The sequence below is a fragment of the Anser cygnoides genome, chromosome 4 (assembly GCF_040182565.1).
Source record: "Anser cygnoides isolate HZ-2024a breed goose chromosome 4, Taihu_goose_T2T_genome, whole genome shotgun sequence".
Taxonomy (NCBI): Eukaryota; Metazoa; Chordata; class Aves; order Anseriformes; family Anatidae; genus Anser; species Anser cygnoides.
The window spans coordinates 7,977,447-7,999,341 of NC_089876.1; the positions used below are offsets into that span (position 1 = coordinate 7,977,447).

Genomic DNA, 21,895 nt, shown 5'->3' on the forward strand with positions numbered 1-21,895 from the left:
CTGTGTTACTGATGTTGTTGGGGATCAGGAATTCGTGGTTGTTTAGTGATTCTTGAATAAGATTGCTGCATCAATACAATTAAACTTGGATTGCGAGCATCTTATTTCATCCTAAAAGACAGCGTTGTTACAAAGTTTATTGTTTTAACAATCATTTCATTGTTGCTGTCTAATGACTCAGCTGCAAGAACCGTTTTAATTCGTGGGCTGGACTATGAAGATTAACAATAAAAATAAGCTTGTGAAGCCTTTTTTTTTTTTTGTCAGAGGAATGTTGAAGCAGAATAGCTGAGATGTTGTGGAAGTTATTGTGCCTGCGGGAGGAGGGAGGAGAGGCAAAATACTCTAGCAAAAGCAGCTATGTGGGACAGTTGTGCAAAAGTCCTGAAGTTCCATGTGGATTTATTTACCAACACGGATTTCTCAACAGAACCAAAATTTAAACATGGACCTAAAACTTTTCCAACTTCTGAGCTGATCCTGCATTATTTTCTGTATCAGCAAGTTTCATTTCTTTTAAAGGATCTTAACGGGAAAAAAAAACACAACAGCATTTCATGAGCTCTCTCAGGGGATGCTCTGGGTTTATTTCCAGCGACCCCTCATAAAGCCAGCCCACTGTTGGCTCAGACCTGACTCCTCCAGTCACCTACACAGAGAATATTAGTCTATACCTGTAATTTTTTACCCGTTTTTGCTTTGTGTGGACATCGGGGGGGCGTAGCACAGACCAATGTGCACAGGCAGGCACCCGCCTGGGTCCATGAAAATCCGTATGGGCTTTCAGCACTTTGCAGCAGCCCTCTTAGCTCACTTCCTTCTGCTGCAAGTGGATTTTGGGAATGAAAATGTTCTTTTTCTAAAATGTCACACCAAAAAGTGGAGTTATTTACCACAGGATTTACGGACCCGACTCTCTGCCCTGGTGAAGTGACTACACTTCAGTCCTGTGGGGCCCGAGCTTAGGGTGTCAGTAACACCACAAATTTATCCTGAAGAGCACCAAACACTGAGTTTTCTCCCCACAGAACCAGCAGGTGCATGCCCTAGCGGGAAGCAGCGCTCAGCCATTCAGCCATAACAGGCCGCAGCGCGGCGCCACGGCGGAGCGCCGCAAACTACACTTCCCAGCATGCCTCACGCGGCAATACCCCCTTCCGCGGTGCCCTATTGGCGCGGCGCCCCTCGGTCCCCGCCCCACCTGGCAGCGCGCTTTCCCGATTGGCTAAGGCGTTGTGAATGACGCTCCCCATTCGCCGGCTGGAGCCGCCGTTGAAATTTGAAATCCTGAGGCGGCGGCGGCTGAGGCAGTGGCGGAGGGGGGTTGGTGCCTGTCGGGTCCCGCTGGATGCGCTGAGGGGGCTCGGTCCCGGGTCCTGCCGGCAGGTAGGGCCGGGGGGGGTGAGGGGGTCCTCGTTGCGCTTTGGGGGGCGCTTGGGGGCCCCTCTGTGGTTTTTGGGGGTCGGGGGGGGGTTGGGAGGGTTTTGTGGGTGTGTGTGGGGGTCTTGTGAGGGGTTTTATGGGGTTGGGGCCAAGAGGAAGGGCTCAGGGGGCGGCGGGGGGCTCAGGAAGGGCTTGAGGTGTCCTTGGGTTTTGGGGGCGGTGTAGGGGGGTCTCGGGGGGGGGGGGGGCGTGGGGTTGAGGGGAGGGGGGTACGGGTCTGGCTCTGTGAGCCTGGGGTCCACAGGGGCTGGGGGGGGGGCTTGGTTAGCGGAGATGCTCGTTTCTGGCTCGGCTGCTGAGGGCTGAGGCCGCCTTTTGGTCCCCCGCAAGGGAGTGGGGTGAGGGGGCTGGCTGCTGCCCCCCACGGCTGTTCTGTGCTGGGGCTGCTGCGGGTTCTCGTCCCTCAAACGGTTTGGGAGTCGGGTGGCCTCTGCAGTCGGGCAGGCTATGATTGTGGAGGAGGCTGTTAACGGGAAAAGTCATCGCTGGTGCTGAGCTGTTTGTGCTAGAAAGGAAAGATTTTTTACTTTTTTTTTTGAGGAAAAACTAAGTGAGCTGGGCCTGCTTAGCCTAGAGAAGAGGAGACTGAGAGGGGACCTCGTCAATCTCTACAAATACCTGCGGGGACCATGTGAAGAGGATGGGGCCAAACTCTTCTCAGTGGTGGCCAGTGATAGGACAGGGGGTAACGGGTATAAATTGAACCGCAGGAGGCTTCATTGCCATATGAGGGAGAACTTCTTTACGGTTTGCATGACGGAGCACTGGAACAGGCTGCCCAGAGAGGTTGTGGAGTCTCCTTCTTTGGAGATGCTCAGAGCCCGCCTGGATGTGGTCCTATGCAGCATGCTCTAGGTGATGCTGCTTGAGCAGGGGGTTTGGACTAATGATCTCTGGAGGTCCCTTCCAACCTCAACCCTTCTGTGAAAAGATAGCTGTCAGCTCTGTGGGGAAACACAGCAGCACGTGCCTTGGGTCACTTAGTTATGTGTGAGCTGCAGTTAACATGTGAAAACCAGCCTGAAATACTGGGTGTGAATGTTGGTCGTACTGCATTACTTTGTCTGGGGTGAGTGCTCTGTATTTAGCTGCTGGAGGGCTTCAAAAGGAAAAATAAGTAGGAAAAAACAATCTGCTTTTGCTTTGCATGTTCAGTGCAGGCATTTGAGACCATACTGGTGTATTGGGTGTTGTGTACCTGGGACCAGTAGTAAATAACAGTTAGCTGCCAGGAAGCCCTCAATTTATAAATTGGATTCACTTGGTGTCACCAGACTTATGTTCTCAAATACAGAATGGAAGACTGCTGCTTGTACATAGATAAATATTCTTCAGAAACACGAAGCAGTTTCATTTTGGGATCTTCATTTTGGTCATAGTGGGGGAAAAACTTGTCTTTCACAACCCTTACTTGCATGCATTGGCCACTGACCACCTCAGACAAAGATGTATTTTTTTTTTTACTTAAATATTTTAAATAAATGCAGAATTTGACTTCTAGATTTAATATCTAAAAGTCTGGACAACTATACATACATGTATACAGGATCAATTTGTTAACCATTTTAGTGATCTGAATCTGGTGCACGTGTAGCTGAATAACAAGCCTGAAGTCTCCAAGTGAGCATCCCATGCTTATGGAGCTTGTTTTAAAGGTGCTGCCAACTTCATCACATCTTAGGCTTTGTTTCTAAACTAATTGGTTGCACAAAATAACTAAAGATTTGTTGATTTGTTGTCCCAATTTTAGCTTGCACTGAAGTGCTTTATTTCAAGTTCTACAGGTTAATGTAAAAATATTTTGTGTGTAAAATAACTTAGGCTAAAGTATGAGTGTGGTGAAAGCTAAGGAAAGAATGAAGAAATAACAAATAGAGGCCTACTTTGCATTGCTTCCATATCTGTTGTTTGCATTCTATTGCTGATTAAAACCCTGCTGTTGTCAGTTTCTCAGACAAAGCAGCTGAGCTCAGTGGAGAGTAGGAAGCAGACTCTCCCATAAGGATTATTGTAAGAGTGGGGAGATGTATGCAGAGACTTAAATATGGAAATTTGAATATACAAGGGCAACGAGATTGAAAACGTGACTTAAAGCTTTCAGTGGGAGTGTTCTTGTTACCTTTTTATGAAAATTAAAATGATCATTTGGAGTCTTCCTCTGCCAATTTTGTTGACTGCATGATGGAGGATGGAAAAAGAAGCTAATGGTCAGCTGTTGGTTCAAATCAAGCTTTTGAGATCATTTGGAATGGTTATCCGGTGCAGAAAGCCAACATCTCTACTTGATGATCCTGGTTATCTTGCATAAGTCATGTCTCATCCCTTCTAATTTTAATTCCTTTGAAAGAAATCACTTGGCGAGAGGCCTGGCAGATAACTGTGCTTCTCAAGAGTCATCCTTGATGGACACTGGTTATACCTAGGTCTTGCTTAAAGTGGCTCTTGTGTTCTGGTTCTTTTTGGTTTTTTGTGTTGTCAGTAGCACCACTGAGAATTGTTGCTTTAATTTTTAAAAACAGAGGAGACTCCAATGGGAATTAAAAGTAGGCTGAGTTCAAGTACATAAAACATGTTAGCTTGCCTGGGATACTTGGAGTGTTCTTTTTGTATTCCTAAGTTATTTTGATCTTTGATCTTAGATGTGATGGAAGCTTTAGTTTCAAGTCCTTCACATTTGAAATACTAGGAAAATTAGACAAGCCTGTATGGTCTAGTAAAGCTTTGTGCATGTCTTATTTAAGAGCAATATTTCAGAAATATCTATTAATTACTTTTTTTTTTCAGATTTACATACTAGTAATGTCTATACAACAAAGGATTCTTAAGTATATGTGCTTCACAAAAGCAGTATGTGTTCAGACAGTGCTGGAAAAAGCTGAATAATCTTATTCAGGACTCTGATCCTAAACACACCCTAACTAAACACATTTGTTTTGTTTTTTGCTGATATACAATGTAGAAATGAGACCATGTGAATAAAATAGAGGAATGATTGTCATCTGCCCCTTGCAAAAGCTGTAATTTTGCTTAGCTGGATGCCCTATTACAAGAGACGTGACTGCACGTCACTGCTGGTTTTAAGGGGTTGGGAATGAAGAAACTTGCAAATGATAGACCTCCTTCTAAAGGATGGGCAGCTTAATTAGTAGGGTAGTATGTTAACTGGAAAGCATAATATTAGCAATTAACTGCCTAGACCACTAGCAAAAGCAGAGGGGCCGGACAAATGCTGCATTTAGATGCTTTCATAGTCTCGAGGTACCTTTTCATGTCAGGATTTTGAATGCTTTTAACGCTGCTTTTGAAGCTGTTTTTTTTTTCTAGCCAGTGCTAGGCTTCCAACTTCAGTTATCTGAAAGTGCATCTGGCTGACCACACCCTCTCATTCATGCAGTGATGTTGTATGTGTTGATATTCTAGAATGAGTCTGCAGATTTTAAATGCAGAAAATGGAGAAAATGGAGAAAACATCAGTGATGATCTAGCAGCGGAAGACTGTGGTTTTTGCTTTGCACCACCGGAACCTACAGGAAGACCTTCCATTCTGCGCCTGTCCCAGAAAGAAAACTTGCCACCAAAAAGTGTGGCAAAAGCTATGAAGGTAAAGTTTTGCTTTCATATTGATTATGTTCTTCTTCCTCCTATGAGCTACACTACTGAATGCGTATGCTGTTTGGAGCTTGAAAATGTTCTGGTGTTCATGTTCTTCTTTTTTTCCTTCCCCCTGCCCTCCCCCGTCACTTTCTTAAAGGTAACCTTTCAAACTCCTCTAAGAGATCCTCAAACTCGAAAAATCTTGAGTCCTACCATGACAGACAAACTTGAGTCTACTTTCACACTCGATGATTGCAGTGAAGCCTTGCAGGATGATCTTTTATCTGCACCCATCAGTATTGAGTAAGTATTCACTGCTAGCAGCATTAGCAATGGGGGACATCTGCAAGCTAATTTCCCCCTTTATAAACCTGTATATTTGAACTGTAATATTGTATTTTGTAACAAGATGGAAATAGCAAAAATTAATGCTGACTTTGATACACAAACTTCTTCCAAAGATAACTGTATCTACTTCTAAGAAAGCCTTCTTGTGGTTGTAATATTGAATATTGAACTAGATTTTTAATTCCTTTAGTAACTGATTTCCTAGAGATGACTATAACAAGATATATTTCTTAGTGTATATATTTATCCTAGTAAGCATAAATAATTTAAGAGAAAAGAAGCACTTTAGGCAGAGAATGTGAAACTGCTTCCTACGGTAAGGTTTTCATGCAGGGCTATGACTATTCTGAAGTTAATCAAGCCTTAAAATTTCATCTTTTTTATGTTAGGTACTGTTTTATCTCTTTAGGCTTTCCCTTTAGGATACATCTTCTGGAGGGTTAGCTTGAATTGCCACCTTGAGCCAAGGAGTGTTAAGATTAAAGTAAATCTAATAACACAGGGAATATCATGTCAATTCCAAGTAAGAACAGTCTAGCAGTCTGGGTCTTAAGGAGGCTGGTGGCAACTGTCTAGAGAAGAGCACAAGGTGTCTGCAATGTTACAGTTTAGGGTTTTGCAACCTCTCTTTTACTACAAGTATTGCTATAATGGTATAATGATAAAATATTATCTAAATAGGCAGGCCTCAATGCGTATTTTTCTTACTGAATTTTCAGTCCCTTCTTAAACTTGTGCAAACATCTGGCATCTACAGTGCCCAGTGGCTGGCAAGAAGCCTCAGATCTTAACTTTGTCTTCTGTAAGGAAGTACATCCTTTTGTTTTCAACTACCCTATCGTATTCATTTGATCCCACTTCTTGTGTTTGGTAGAGGGAGAAAGGAGAAAAATTGAATGCTTACATGTTCATTAAGTATTTAGGTTTGCTTCAGCTTTAAATTTGTATATACACTCTAGTTTAGAAAAGTACATCTGAGCCAGCCACCTCAATTTTTAAGTAACTTAATTATGTTTATGCCTCAAACCTATTGTTTAAAGAAAGATTTGGTACATGCATGGCTCAACTGAGTTAAAAAGGCTAGCACCTGATTGGCTTTAATTAGGGGCATGAGTGTGTGTCAAGACAGCACGTTTACCGTGCATATCTTTTCTACATTTAAAATATAAGAATCTGTTTGTAGCAAACAAACTAAAGGAGTGGGCCTTGCTGAAGAAGGTCACTTTTGACTGGTCTCTGAACAAAGTAAGCCAAGTTTCAAGCAGGTGTCTTGCTCTGGGCTGGCATTTATTAGGTTAAGCACTGAAGGAGAATGGGAGGGGCCTGAGCAGTTGAACAAGTCTGGGGCTGAACTATCGCAGGGAAGAGGCACTCCAACCCGGTGAGAAGAACTTCCTGAACTCTATCTCCCGCCTTTGCTTTTGGGCTTATCAGAGTAGTGTTTTTACTGACGGGCTTTTAATCATGACCTGCTCTACAGCAGATATGAATGGCACATAGAAATAGCTACTTTGAGCAGGGACAAAACAATGGGAGGAAATCCTGTTTCAGGAAGTAATGGCTTAACTCTCTGCAGTCTGAGGCAAAGCCTCAAAAGTTAAGTCAAGTTTGGGGAAATAACATGGAGAGCAATGACTTGTAGAATACCCAACAGTAGTGAGTACACAAACGCATTCTTTAACCTGTTTCTTCTGCTAGAGAGTCTTATGTTTTACTTACTGGAGAAGTATTCTCTTGTATACTGCTTTGCTCTTCAGCTTTTGTGTTGTATTGAGTTCAGAGTGCCTGAAATGCAGGATCTGTTTTGACATATAGGCCTGTGCAGTTGATATCCTAGTGGATACTTTCAGTAGGGGGGGAAAAAATCTGTTGGTGACCAGATGGAGCATTGACTAGAATGGGAGAACCTGAATCATAATTTAGTTTAGTCTTTGTCTTGTGACTCGGTCATGACTCATGGATGAAGTTACACAAAAATGTACAACTTGTTGTGCCTTTCCTCAAACTCCTTGCTGTTAATAACTCTTCCTAAGCAACGTGTATTTCATACTGCTTAGTGACATGGAAATGTCTGCATGTTGTAGTGAGTACAGGTCATCAGAGGTGACTGGCGTAAGGTAGTTGTGTGTAGAACTGAGAGCGTAAGAATACAGAGTACCTTCAAAGATTGGTTTTTCATGTAGCTTGTATGTGCTAGCTTGTGATTTCAGACTGTTTAGGTGGCAGCTGAATTTTTGCTTTTAGGGTATTCTTTTGCTCTCAGCTGCTCTCTTATTACACCAGTAATTTTTATTATCTGAAGAAAGCTACTTGTGTAAATATCTCTTTAAAGATGATGTGAAATGCTATCTAAAAAATAGCTATATCATGTGTGATTTGACTTTTTTTTTTTAATGCAGCCTGAGTCTTCAAAAGACTGAAGCTGAAGCAAGTAATACGGAGATAAATACACAAATGCCAGAGAAAGTCAGTGCTGCTGCTTTCCCAGATGATGAGATGCCAGTAAAGAGCCGAGGTTCCTACAATCTTGATTTTGATAACTTAAATGACATCAATCCCTTTCAGAGTTCAATGCAGCTGCAGAACTCCCCTGGAAATCTGCAAAAGTCTCCTGTAAGAGTATCTAGCAGCCCTGGGAAAACTTCTGAAAAAAGTAGTAATTCTCTTCCACTGGATAGTACAGCTTCTTCAGCTATAGCAAGTACTGAGCATCCAAGTGAAGAGGAGAATACTTTTTTTGCTGGAAAAGAATCTGTCTTGACAGAGTTGGAGTCTAACAAACCCAAGCTGTCCCCAAAGCAAGCTATCAGTGACTCTTTGCAGGAGTCAACTTCCACAGAAGTAAACCAAGTTGATAAATCTGGCAATCTGGGTCCTAGTAGCTCTGATGTAACTGATTCTTCTAAAACCGGGGAATCAAAGCTTCAGAATGTTTCAGTAGGAGAAAAAGCTTCTGCAGAAGAGTTGAAGCCTCCGGAAGAGCCTGCTGTCTCCAAAAGGGAACCTTCAGAAAAGCCTGGTGTCCCCAAAGCTGGACCAGTAAAACTGGAATTTGACTTTGATAATACCAGTGCTAGAAAACCACCTCCAAAGAAACTAGGTAAAAGACCTGGAATTAAACCACCTTCCAAAAAAATTCTGACTACCAAAACAAAGCCAGAGAATACTGAAGTACAAAATAAAAGTAATGTGGAAGATGAAATTCCTGTTCCAAAAGCATCTTATAAGTTTGACTGGGACAAACTTGATGATCCAAACTTTAATCCCTTTGGAGGAGGCTCTAAAATTTCCACCTCACCCGAATGCTCTGAACCTAGCTCTCAGAAAGCTCACCTGCAAGAGGAGCAGGATCACACCTCACCAAGAAAGGAGCCTCTTCAAGTGGAGCAGGATGACAGACCAATTACTGATGAAATTCTTGAGAGAAAAGAACCCAGAAGTCCGTAAGTAAATCTGTGTAACTGAAAGTAGAAGTTGCACTTCTTTTATTGCACTTGGTGACCTTTAACACAACATGTCGCGGCAGCTAAGATTTCATTGGAGAAACCATGGCTAGCTCTGGGCAAAAGATATCCTTAAATTTGGAGGAAGGGAAGGGGGTAGACTTACATGGGAAGAGCATTAATGCCTTGGTCAAGTAGCTCTTTGCCTATTCCAAGATTAAAGTAAAATGTGAAGTATCAGGTAACTACTATTATCTTTCAGTGAACAGGTAAGTAGGCAGTGTTGCACATCAGGTACTACAGGGAAGAACTAGGCAGTTCTGTTCTATACTTAGTGTCTTGGCTGAACTCTGAGGTGCTGTTTCTTCCTTGCATTTTCTTGGTATCTGAATGCTATCTCCTATAAAAATGCTTGTCATGAAAGTTCTATTTTTTTTGGCACCAGATGAAGCAAGCTTCTACTTGAGAATGGGAGATGTTGTGTTGCTTTTCCTAGGAAGTGTAACTATTAAAATGTCAGCATTACAATAGGCAGCCAGGAACTCACCTGAAGTAGACTGCCAGGAGATGCTGATTTGACAGAAATGTTTGCGCTCTTGCTCCCAGTGTACTGTAATCAGCTACAGTTTACCAAAGTGGAAAGTTATGCTGTCAGCATTAACTGAAGTATTGGACCTCTCTAATGAAGTTCTGTGGCTTACACCAAGAATGACAGCATTGCTTTGGTGAAAAAAATAGCAGTCTGCTTGTAATTCTGCTCTTAATTAAACAAAAGCCTATCTTTAGTTTAAAAATGAAAATAAAAATGTTGGGCTGCTCAAATGGAAATGAGAAGGGTGTTAAGTGAATAGGAACAAGTATACTGCTGTGATTTTTCTGCTTCCCAGATAGCACTGCTTCTGATGGAGGTAGAGCTTTGTCGTTTAAGTTGTGACTAGGCAAGACAGAGAATTTACATCCTCATCTTCCTTGAAGCTTCCTGTACTTGGCAGTAGAAGCGCTCAAATAAGCTTATTTTATTCAGTGCTTCAGTATATCTGATAAATAAAATTCAGAACTGTCTGTGACTGGGATTTTGACTTTTTTTTTTTTTTCCTCTCCCCACCAAGGGAAATCGGCAAACAGAATGTGGTAGAAGGCAAGCCAAGAATGCAAGACACTCCAGGGGTTCAGGGAGAAGCTGAATGTCCAGAGGCACCAGCAATGGTAAGGTATAGAAAAGATAGCCAGCTCTTACCAAATTGTTCCATGGAACAAAGTTCTTTGCAACTTAGCCTTGTCAGACCCATGTTTGATATTTTATCCAAGGAATATTTCTTTATGAAGCTTCAGCAGTTCTAGAGTGAATGTAAACTGTGCCGACTTGTCTTTTGAAGGTAACATCAGAGACAGACAATTGGTGCCTTGGTATGTGGTATCATTTTTGATCAGCAGTTGCATAGAAGGACAAACACAAGGGTGTGGATTCTTAAAAAGTGGCTCCTGTACTTAGTGTTGGTACTGTTTAGTTCCTATGTCTGTGAGTTACTGAGGCTTATTATCCTGGTTGCACAGCTAATTTGTGACAAACCAATTTTATTATTATTGTGATTTTCATATTGCATTTAAATTTTTATTTTAAACAATAAAAAGGATTGTTTTTTTCTCTTCAGGAGAAGCAAACAAGCCCATCTAAAGTGTCTCCAGATAATGCTCCATCTCAAGATAATTTAGTTTCTGCTGACAGTGGGAAAAGGTCAACGTCTGCGGAAGAAACTAAACCTAGCTCACACAAAACTGAAATAACAGCAGATGAGCAGACAGCAAGCGCTGAACCTGAAGAGCTCTTCAGACCGTCAGCAGAAGGTAAGGATACTCCTTCAGAGCAAAATGGAAGATATTGTTACAGTAACTTCTGTGCATGTATTTCTCTTCAGTTTTAGTACTGATTTTAGCTTTTATCATCTTCCATTTTGCTCTTCTGGAAGGATTGTTGGGGGGGAAAAGAAAGCCCAACACAGTAACTAGCAGGGTGGGAAATGTACCTGAGCTTGCTTCTGACTTTTTCTGTAATAATGGATTAAACTAAACTCAAATAGCTGGCTATCAGCAATCAGCTGCCTGTGAAGATGAAACCTAAGCTTGTGTAGAAATAATCTATTTGGAGCTTCAGTGGCAGCTTTTTTTTTTTTTAAGAAGAAAACCTCTGGCCTTAAAATCACTTCTGGTATTAAGGGGTTTCTAAATGGAGAACACTAGAGCTATGCAACTACCTGTAATTGTGAGTCTTGAGGGTTACTGCAAGCCCTCAGTACTGCTTGAGTACTCACTGCTTCTTGCTATGTGGGTGGTCGTTCTGCACTTACATGCATCTCAAACACGTACCACATAGCTGGTGTTAAACACCTGGAAAGGTTATTCCTTGTAGGATCATTGTGTGGAAGGATGAGCAAATGACTTCAATGCGGTCTGCAGCTTAATACTTGAGTGGAATCAGTGTGCGAAATGGCTTATGTCTTCATGGTTGAGCTTTGAGCTGTATACTAATTTTAAAGGTGTGATTGGTAGTCTTACTCTTTCACGGGACACTGTATAAAAGAGTAGAATATCTGGGTGTGCTTATCACTTTAACCAGGGAACGACAGAAGTTCTTCAACTGTGTTAAGTTTTGCATATTCTTACAGGTATCTGGGGAAAAATAGTGGCAATAAATTCATTTATCTTAGAAATCTTTGCCTGATTTTTATTTTATTTCTTTTTAAGATAAAAGTACAATATCTTTTAGCAGATGGAAAATGAGCTCGTAAGATAGGAGCACAAACTTACTGGCTGTATACACCAGCATAGCTGTAGATGCTTCACTGTGAGATAACAAAGATGCAACGTTGTCATATCATTTCTTTTCCAGTTCTAGGAATGGGCAATGAAATAGACTATCTGGAGCAGTTTGGAACTTCATCAGTAAGTATTGTATTGAAATGCTTTGTTTGCTTCCCTGGCTGGGTGGAAAGGAAGCTGTCAAGCCTTAAGTGTTTTTGTGAAGTATCTTTGAACTTGCTTACAGAAATACAGGTTTATTTCATAGGAATGTGTCTGTAAGGCATGATGGAGAGGGGGGAATATGGTTATAAGCAATTCTGCAAAGGATCAGACGTCCTATGCTTCCAGTTTGCAGAGTTTGCCATTTTCCTTACAGTGGTGAAGTTTGGATGGATGACATTTCCCATCTCTGCCCAAACGGCAAGAACAGCGTGCTTTGAAAGTGCAGGATCATTGTTTTGAAAAGATCTTTTAAGCCTTTCCGTTTCATGGGCAGTTTCAGGAAATCTGACTCTGAATTGGCTATTTCATGTTTCAATCAATTCAGTTCAGTTGTTTTTTCTCCTGCTTTGGGCTAGGGTGGGAGTGGCTTTGAGTATAGAGTGAATATACAGAAATTAAATTTGTCTTTTAGTCATACTGTGTTTGTCCTTATTGTTATGTGAACAAAAACAAAAGACAAGACTGCTCATTCAGTTTGCAGTACCATCTTTCAGCATCTTTACTGGTTTTGAATAGTTAGTAAAAGTTTGCCCTTTCGGTTCTATCTGTGAGCAGAGGACTGTTCACTTGATGTTACATAAGGACTTAAGAACTCAGTGCCCACAAGCTTATGTATTTTTCTCCTGAGAACAATACTCTGGCCACAGAAGAATAGGCTCACCCTCTCTCCAGAGGGTTATTTGTGTGGGGGTTTGCGTGTGTGTTATTCTATGAAGCAGCAAATCTGCCAGTTTATGCCTTTTCCCCTCAGTTCAAAGAGTCTGCTTTGAGGAAACAATCGCTGTATTTGAAGTTTGACCCTCTGTTGAGAGACAGTCCAAGAAAACCAATTTTTGGCACCATCGAGACAAGTACAAGCATCATGACTGCTCCACCACAGTGTGGGTAGGTATTGATTTAATCTAGACTGTCGTATGTAGCGTTACAAGGAAAGGCAGCACTTGAATATTATGTTGTGTGTTTGTTTTTAGCCCTGTTTCTGATCCAAGCAAACTGCTTGAGGAAGCTGAAAAGCCTGCAGCGAGTCTTCAGAATGAAGAAAAACCAAAAGGACTAGATCTTCTAGGAACATTTACAACTTCTGTAAGGATGTCTGGAGTGATGCTAGGTTTCATGTTGTTATTTTGGGGAGGGGGTCAGCCAGAATCTGGAGTTAAGACTTTCACAGCTTCTAAAGATTGCAGTATACATAAGGCTTATTTAAATTGTTGTCCTAGAAGGGTTGGATAACTATTCATATCAAAGCTGAACTTCTGGATGGACTTAGTTTTCTTATATTACAAATCTTTTTTGTGGAAACTGGTGACATTGCACATAGTCTAGGAGAATTTGAGCTGTTTTTAAAAAATGCTTTAATCAACCAATCTTTTTCATGCAGCTGAACCCACAAAAATAAGACAAACTTGTATTTTAATTGCCCTGCTGAGATGAAAAACACTTTTTGATTAAACTTGATGTCATACAGTGTAAGCTTCAGAGCAATGAACACCCTTGTATGAACAGAATTGCACAGGGTATCTCATCCTGAAAAGGTGTTTTATTTACTCATAGGGAATAGTGTGGTGTCATAACTATCAGAAACACAGCAGATAATTGGTGGCTAGCACTCTGTTACACCTCAGATAACTATGTAGCTTTACAAAATACCTACAAGATAAGAAAGCTATGGTAATTTAAGTTATGGATGTATTTGGGGGGGGCTTAGTGGAATATATTCATTTACATTGAGTAATCTACACACAGCTAATGATTGCATTAAAAATTCAGAATCACTTAACTTTTGTCTCCTCACAGGACACAGGTTCCTTGATCCCAGACTCCCTCACTAGCAACGTTTCTCCGCTCCCTTTTGCTGCTTCCACAGATGCTGCGGTGGATGCTATTATAGATGTACTAAAATATAGCCAAAAAGACATGGATGCAGCTGTTGAACTGGTTAAAAGAGAGGTATGGTGACATTTGTCTTTGCATAGCCTTGAAAATCCCTTTTGTTTAGATTATGTGTTGTAGAGTTCTACGCTTGGCAGTTCTATCAGTCATACTTGACATAAACATCTCATCCCCAAAAGCCTGTTGTGTGCTTGATAGGAGCAATCAGTATAGAACCGTGAAGAGCTGATATTTAAGCAAATACGTCAAACTTCACTTTTCTGCCTTAGAACCGATCCATATTAAAAAGCATTATCAGATAAAATGATTTGGGGCTTGATACCAGTTATCAAAAATACTTCTTATTAAACTACCCAGGAAATATCTGTTCTTATCAGTGGGAAGGAGGGGGGCAGCTTTTCATATAATTACTTCAGTAAAACAAGATAAATCTGTAATGTTAATTCAGTGTGGTGATAACTTCTTTGTGGAATAGGGAGGCATGTCAGTATGTCCAGCTACTAAAACAAGTGGTGGGGAGATCTGGAGCTCGCTCTGGACTAATATTAGTTGGGAGGGGCAGAAAGAGTCAGTGGGATTTTAAACACAGACTCACAGAATGGCTGAGGTTGGAAGGGCCCTCTGGAGGCTGTGTGGTCTGACGGCTGCTTAGGCAGGGCCACCCAGAGCAGGCTGCCCAGGACCACGTACAGGAGCTTTTCAAGCTCTCTGAAGGGGGGGGAGCTCCACAACCTCTCTGGGCAACCCGTGCCAGTGTTCCGTTGCCTGCAGAGTAAAGAATTGTTTCCTGATATTCGGGGGGAACCTCTTGTGTTCCAGTCTTTGTGTGTTGCCTCTGTCTGTTGCCTCTTGTCCTGTCACTGGGCGCTGCTGGAAAGAGCCTGGCTCGGTGGTCTTTGCATCTTCCCTTCAGGTATTTACAGACATGGATGAAATCTCCATGAGCTGCTTATTTCTCCAGGCTGAATAGTCTCAACTCTCCTCATAGGATAAGTGCTCCAGTCCTTTCACCATCTTGGTGGACTTCTGCTGGACTCTTTCCAGTACTGGGGGATCCAGAACTAGACCCAGCACTCCAGGTGCAGCCTCACCAATGCTGAGGGAAAGGATCGCGAGGGGAAGGATTGCCTCTCTTTGCCTGATGCATCCAAGAATCGTTAGCCTTCTTAAGAGCAAGGGCACGTTGCTGGTTCATGTTCAAATTGGTGTCTACCAGGATTCCTAGATCCTTTTCTGCAAAGCTGCTTTCTAGTTGGGTGTCTCCCAGCACGTATTGGTGCCAGTTGTTCCTCCTGAGGTGCAGGGCTTTGTACGTCTCTAGCCTGTTGAGGTCCCTCTAGACGACAGCATGACCCTCTGGTGAATTGGTCATTCCCTTTTGTGTCGTTTGTGAATTCACTGAGCGTATGCTGTGCCCCCATCATCCAGATTGTTAATGAAAATGGTAAACAGGACTGGGCCAAGTATTGATGCCTGGGGTACTTTCCTCATTATCTTCTGTAACTAAATCACTACAGAAATCACTTTTGAAACCCCACCTTCTCCCTGATGCCAAAAGAATAGTGCATTCCCTCACTTTAAAAATATGGATACTTTATTATAGCTTTTGGATTATGTGAATTTACTAATACTGAATATTGTAAGAGCAGGACTGAAGCATCAGTTTCCATAAAGCTAGCTTTCACTTCAAAATTAACTAAAGAAGAAAACAGCATTCTAAATTCCCAGTGAACAATATCGCAACCAGTAAATGCCCTTAGTGAAGGTGACCTGCAGCCTCTTGCTGCTTTACATTTTTTTCTTTCCCTTTGGAGTATAAAAATACTACCTTTTCTGGGAGTAACTTTTTATCCAGTATGTTGTCTAGTACACGAAATGAGAAATGTGTGACTCTGGCAGGGGTCAGCTCTTAGTGCACTGATCTAAAACAAAGATGTTAGATAAGAACAGGGAGTAAAGCTTGTAATGTTTTGAACATACTTCTTTGAAGTGAGAGATTAGAGCACCATTAAACATGTAGAAATAGTTGCAGCAAGGCAGATGTGACTGTTACACCGGCTGTTGGGGCACTTAAAAATGGATAGAAGTGCTTGTGTTTACTGTATTAACCTGAAAGCAAGATGGATTGAATTTAAGATGTTGTTTTTGTGAAACAACTCAAGCTGATGAGAGGAGGAGGGAAAATGTATTTTCCTTCTGAGCAAATACATTGTTTCATGAAAGCATGCTTTTTTTGTCTGCTGAACCATTTCAGCTGAGTTTGCTAATGAAAGCTTCTATCTTAACACGCTTTTGCTGTTTTAGCAGTTGTTTCTAGCTTAACTATTGTTCATGCCTTCTGCAAGCATATCTCCTGAGCTGAAATGTTCAGATTCTGCTTATTTTTTATTCTTTTTCACTTGTGGCTCACTTCCTGCCATCTGAAATATTACAGTACACTTAAAATGCATTTACTCTTAAAACTGCCAAAAAACCAGTATACTGCAGTGTACCATGCAACTTTAAGAGGAAGCCAGCAGTAATCATGTGCTCTTTCCTTCTCCTGTTCAAATTTCAGGGCTGTTCTGGGCCTTGTTCGATGTTCAAGGCCTCCCACACTGCACAGTCAACTATCAACATTATAGCTATTAGTAGAAATCCTGGGACAAAACTGAATTCCTGGAGTTGGCACAAAGTATTTAATATTAAGCAAAGCAGTAAAAGCACTCTTTGCTGTTACTGTGAGCTCTGCTTTAATTAAACTGATGTGAAATAGTTATGTTTATTTTTAAGATGACTGAGGTGTCTTAAATTTGGAAATGTGGTAGGGAGAGGGATTATTGAATAAACATGACTCTAAACAGCAATTTAATCTTGACCAGCATAGCCTTTCAGTATTTGCTGTCTTTCCTGTGTTATGGTCAGTAGATGTGACTTACTTTATCTGATTTGTAAATAAAAAGGGGATATATGTCACTTGAGAGAGTGTTACTCCTTGACAGAGCATTACTGGCCCATGAGCAATGACCTATGTGTAGGATGAATAAGAGCAGGCAGGTGGTGGACTGAGCTGGCTCTGATCTTGCCAGCTGAGAAAATTTGGTAACACTAGGAATCATGTGGTTTGAGTTCTAGTTTTCACATACGTCTTACTTGACTCAAATTTGTAAAGAAACACTTCACTTCGAACCTGTTAAGCAGTTAGAATTTGACATGGGGAAAATTAAGTATAACTAAGCTACCCTTTGGACAGTTCCTAGTATCAAATCTTGTATCACTTCCTGAGAAAGAGACGGGTTTACTTTTCCCTCAAAGGTTCAAGATAAACAGTTGGAGACTCTCGAATGGAAAAAGAAGTATGACAAGCTTCATATGGAATACAAGGAAATGGGGTAAGCATTGCTTCTGTGCCTGCTTATTTACTCCAGCTACTTCTTCTATCTTATGGTTTAACTTTTGTTTTCCGTTTTTAGAAAAATAGTTGCTGAGTTTGAAGGTACAATAACCCAAATGATGGGTAAGTTCTGAATTTACATTTTAAATTATTTTGGGGGCGGTGCTTAGCCTAAGGTTGCCAACTGAACTTAATACTGTTTCACTTCTGATGTCATTAATGTTTCAAGTGCTTTCAGGGTGAATAAGGTTTCAGACAAGGTACTTAGAGGGTAACGTTTCAATGAATATTCATACAGACATGGCTGTGTGTTGATTTAGTAGATGATGATAATGACATTGGGAGGCAAGCATGAACACATCTAACATCCTCTGACGCTCCAGTGGACTGTGAACTACCACTTTATTAAAATTGGCAGATCCAGATGTCTGTAGCTTGTTTAACGGTTTATTATCTGGCCTTAATTAAGCGATAGGATGTCAGTAGATCTTGCTGGACTGATCTGGCATTTGCTTCCATCAATTTTGTCTTCCTAACTTTGAAGACCATTAAGTAAAATTCTTGTTACATAGGTACATTGTCCTAGCTGACAAGTGAATTAGCCAAATCTGTGCCTTGCTTAAATGTAGTTCTTTAAGGAAACTGAACAGTATGCTACGTTTTTTTTGTGTGTGTATGCTTTTTTAAAAGTAAGCCTATGGGAAATGTAGCTCAGGTGTGCCAGCAAAAAGTTGTCCTGGAAGGGTTTGCCAGGCCAGTTTGTCTTGTTATCCCAGTCTTCTCCAGTTATTCAACTATTGTGATAATCACAATCTTTAATGGCCTTGGAGTTAGTACAAGAGAATATGTAGCAAACTAAGAGAATATTGCTACTTTCCAGCATCCTTTTTGGAGGGGACATTACACTATGAAAATCTCTTTTCATAGTGTTATCTGGGGGCTTATTTGTCCATACTATGGATCTAGCTTTATACTAATTCAATAACTATCATGAGTGTAACCCTGTTACCTCCAATTTCTTTAGAGGATGCTCAGAAGCAAAAGGAGCTTTCAAAGAAAGAAATCCAGAGGATGGTGGAAGAGAAGCAGCAAGTTATTTCAGATCTGAATTCTATGGAGAAATCTTTTTCTGAACTCTTTAAGCGATTTGAAAAACAGAAAGAAGTGCTGGAGGGTTACCGTAAAGTAAGATGCTATAATGCAAATAATATTCTTCCAAGATAAATACGGCTTCCTTTTCTCTTAGAGAAGATCATAAGTTATGAATTTCTAGAGCAGCCATTAATTAGCTAGTAGAGGCACAGCCTGTAAAACAAGTTGTCTGCTTTAAAGATTAAAAAATGATCTATTATGTTTAGTGGCTGGCTTAAAGTATGATAATGATCTTTCTGTTAGAAGCCGAAGTCTTTTCAAACAAAAATGAGCTGTTTCTTATTGTATGCATGTTGGTTTTTCTGTTAATTATGGGGACAAATCTACTGTAGCAATTTGTTGCATAAGGGCAGCTTGTTTTCCCCTACGTAGCGTTGAATGGTTGCTGAAGAGGATTTTCTATTACAAGTCAATGATATACTTTACTGAATGTTCTTTAGCTTAAGCTGGTGAAGTCAAACATTCAGAGACGGAAGAATGAAGCTAATGATGATCATAAACAATGGTTTCTTATACAAAATGCTTAGACTTATTCAGCAGAAACCAATGCAAGACTTCCTTCATCTTGCATTCTTTCCATCTCTCCACCCTGCTTTCCAAAGCCCTTTCCTTAGCACGGAGTTAAAGCATCACCTGGAGACAGTGAGTTGCTAAAGTCAAGAGCTGGAATTAGTAGGGAGGCTTTGCACTTGTTTCAAAGCTTATGGGACTTACCAATTAGAATAATAGGAACAATTGCTAAATACTGTCACTTTGGTGTAGTTAAGTAGCTGACTTGTAAAATGGAAAGACTTTTGCACAAAGCTAGTACATAAAAAGCCAACTAAACTTCTTCCTGGGACAGAATGAAGAGGCTTTGAAAAAATGTGCTGAAGAATACCTGGCTAGAATTAAGAGAGAGGAACAGAGATATCAGGCACTAAAGGCACATGCTGAAGAAAAGCTGCATCAGTAAGTACCAAGCCAAGAAACCGAGTACTAGGAGTGAAATATGCAGTTCTGCCCAGTTGCTGTAAAATGGGGCTTGTTGATGCCAAAACTTGGCTTAAAGTATTGATTTGGGGGGGGGTTAATATTCAAGTATGAGAATCTAGTGTGATTCTGTGAACAGTTCTGCTGTGTTGTCTGAAGGTGATATTAAAAACTCATTTTGCTTCAATTCCAGAGCAAATGAGGAAATTGCCCAGGTACGAAGCAAAGCAAAATCGGAGACTGCAGCACTCCAAGCCAGTCTTCGCAAAGAACAAATGAGGATCCAGTCTTTAGAGAGGAGCCTTGAACAAAAGGTTAGTCAAAATGCCATGAGTGAGTCTCTTTAAGCTATTGCCTTAGACAAGCTGAAGAAATACCTTGCACCACTACTGGAAATAGTCCTAGTAACTGTGCTGGTTTTGGTGACTGCTGTCCAGGTAGGTGTTGGGAAATAAGTACTGAAATTGAGTCTTGACATAATTGACGTGTGCCTTATCTGTATGTACAGATTTTTTTTTGGAGCAAAAGGGCTTGTTCCCGTAGGTGGGTCACAGAAATGACCAGTCGAGGCTGCTGCCTCAGCAGGCTCTCTGAACTACTGAAGAAGTTAGTGTTCTGAAACTTAAACACATCCAAGAGCAGAATCTGGAAATGATCTTGAATAACTGCCTGATTCAGCTTGTTTGTAGACATACGATTTGTAAGCCATTAGCGCTAGTCAAGCTGTTTTGTATTGGCTGAACTCTTTCAATATTGTTCAGGCCCTTAATCTTTATGAAACACTGCAATCAAATATACTTCATGGATGAAGTCTTGAAATGCTTTGTAAAGCCACATCAGTCTCCTTTGTTAGAACAAATAAACAGAAGTATTTCTGAGGTTTAAAACTTATATTGCTGGAAATGCATGCTCCTAGTTCCACTGCATCGTGGTTGTACTTCTGCCAACACTGAAGACTCAAAAACAGATAATGCTGATGCATTCCTGCTGTTAAGAAAAAAGTAATCCTGTATTTATGTCTTTACGGCTATGGCTAAGGTTTGAATAAATGAGGAAACAGTAGGCCTGTAACTAGAAAGACGAGATGAGCCATTTAGCACAGAACTATTTTTTTTTCCTGTTAAGATTATATTTTCTTGTATTTTATATTAGGAACTCTTATTAAAATGGTTTAACCACGCAAGCAATTAACACAAGCTGGAAACTACTGCCACATGTCAGTAAAAGTACCAAAGCATCATCCCACAGAGTTGTCTGAAGTTGTCTTGTGAAGTTTAAAATCCAAACCGTTGCTATCGGCTTGAATTTCAGTATACGTAACAAAATGACCTCGAGTCTGAAAAGTCAAATTTTCCCAAAATTTTTAGATATAAATTGATCTATGGAATTCTGTCCAAGTAGAGAGACTATAGTTAATTCTGGTTCACTTCCTGGGCCTCTTAAGCGTACCATAAGACCTATAAAGTAGGCTGTCCCTTTAGACTAAATTTGTGTAAGTCACTAGCATATAAACAGACTTTTTATTCTGTGTTGGGAAACGTGACTTATTGTGACTCAGCTTGCTACTTGGCTGTGGCATAGCTTACATGTACCTGTAACTCTTCTTTTTTTCTTTAACAGACTAAAGAAAATGATGAACTAACAAAAATCTGTGATGACTTGATTTTGAAGATGGAAAAAATTGGATAGCTTAACTGTCTTTGTAAATATTTCTAGTTTCTCTGACTCCCTGTCCCGTGTGTTCATTCACTCTTTTAATTATGTATGTGGGGAAAAAAAATAAAACTTCTGATTTGCACTCCTCTTGTATATTATTGTCTCTTGTAGGAAATGTCAATGTACTGACATGTTTATAAATACTGAAGTTTAATTGTCCCTTCTGGTACGTATCAATATATTGCATATTTTCACATACGTCACTCGAAGGAAAAACTTTTAATCATCTTACCCTCAGTCTCTTCCCTGTGTGAGAACACCAAGATTCGATGATGACCTGGCTCTGCTGATGAAGGTCAGCATAGGCCATGTCTCTATTTTGCACTTCCTGCTATGTCATTTCAGTCAAAACTTTCCAAAGTTAAAGGATTGTAACAGAACTTGACCTGTTGCAAATGCTATAAAGAAAGAACTGGAGTTTTAAGCAGACTAGGCGTCATGTCCTGTCAGTGGTGACTTATGTTGCTTCTTTATAAGAGACAGTTGTGAACCTTAAGAAGACTTGATCACTTTTTGCAGTAAATCAGGCCAATTACTGATCTTGAAAGTGAATACTGAGCAGAATATTGTAAAGGAGTGTTTTGTACTTTGTTCATTTCCAAGCAGGACTTGGGGGGGGGGGGAGGGGGAAGGTGTAGGATAATGTTTTTTTCACTTAGTGATGTAAAAAAATCTCAACTTCAGCTTTTCTTTATTAAAATAAAAATACAAACCTGAGCTGAAGTGATTTGTTTTCAGATGGGCTAAGCAGCCAAGGGCCTGGAAAACAGGACAGACTTGCTTGCTACTCTACTGCCATAATGTTTTTCAAGTCATTAGTCTGATGCTATTGACTTTCCAGTCAGCCATCCAGAGCTCTATGCCACTCTTATGGAAAGGCTTTGAGGAATGTAGTAGGCTGCAGGTCACAGGTCGTAATGAAGTCAGTTTTAATTAGGGCAGT

At 40.7% G+C, this 21,895-nt stretch overlaps 1 protein-coding gene across 2 annotated transcripts; it reads left to right on the forward strand.

The window, feature by feature from the left end:
- The first annotated feature begins 1,231 nt into the window (after nt 1-1,231).
- TACC3 (transforming acidic coiled-coil containing protein 3) lies at nt 1,232-21,034 on the forward strand. Of its 2 annotated transcripts, XM_048081130.2 has the most exons (16): nt 1,232-1,386; nt 4,864-5,044; nt 5,195-5,340; nt 7,785-8,828; nt 9,938-10,034; nt 10,481-10,673; nt 11,716-11,768; nt 12,601-12,734; nt 12,821-12,932; nt 13,644-13,796; nt 17,034-17,110; nt 17,192-17,235; nt 18,137-18,297; nt 19,109-19,215; nt 19,430-19,550; nt 20,857-21,034. In XM_048081130.2, the coding sequence occupies exons 2-16, from the start codon at nt 4,865-4,867 to the stop codon at nt 20,923-20,925; spliced, it is 2,691 nt and encodes an 896-aa protein (XP_047937087.2). In that variant the 5' UTR covers nt 1,232-1,386; nt 4,864; the 3' UTR covers nt 20,926-21,034. The 2 variants fall into 2 exon arrangements, with proteins under 2 accessions (XP_047937087.2, XP_047937094.2); XM_048081137.2 differs by lacking the exons at nt 1,232-1,386; nt 4,864-5,044; nt 5,195-5,340 and adding an exon at nt 6,822-7,041.
- The last annotated feature ends 861 nt before the right edge of the window (nt 21,035-21,895 follow it).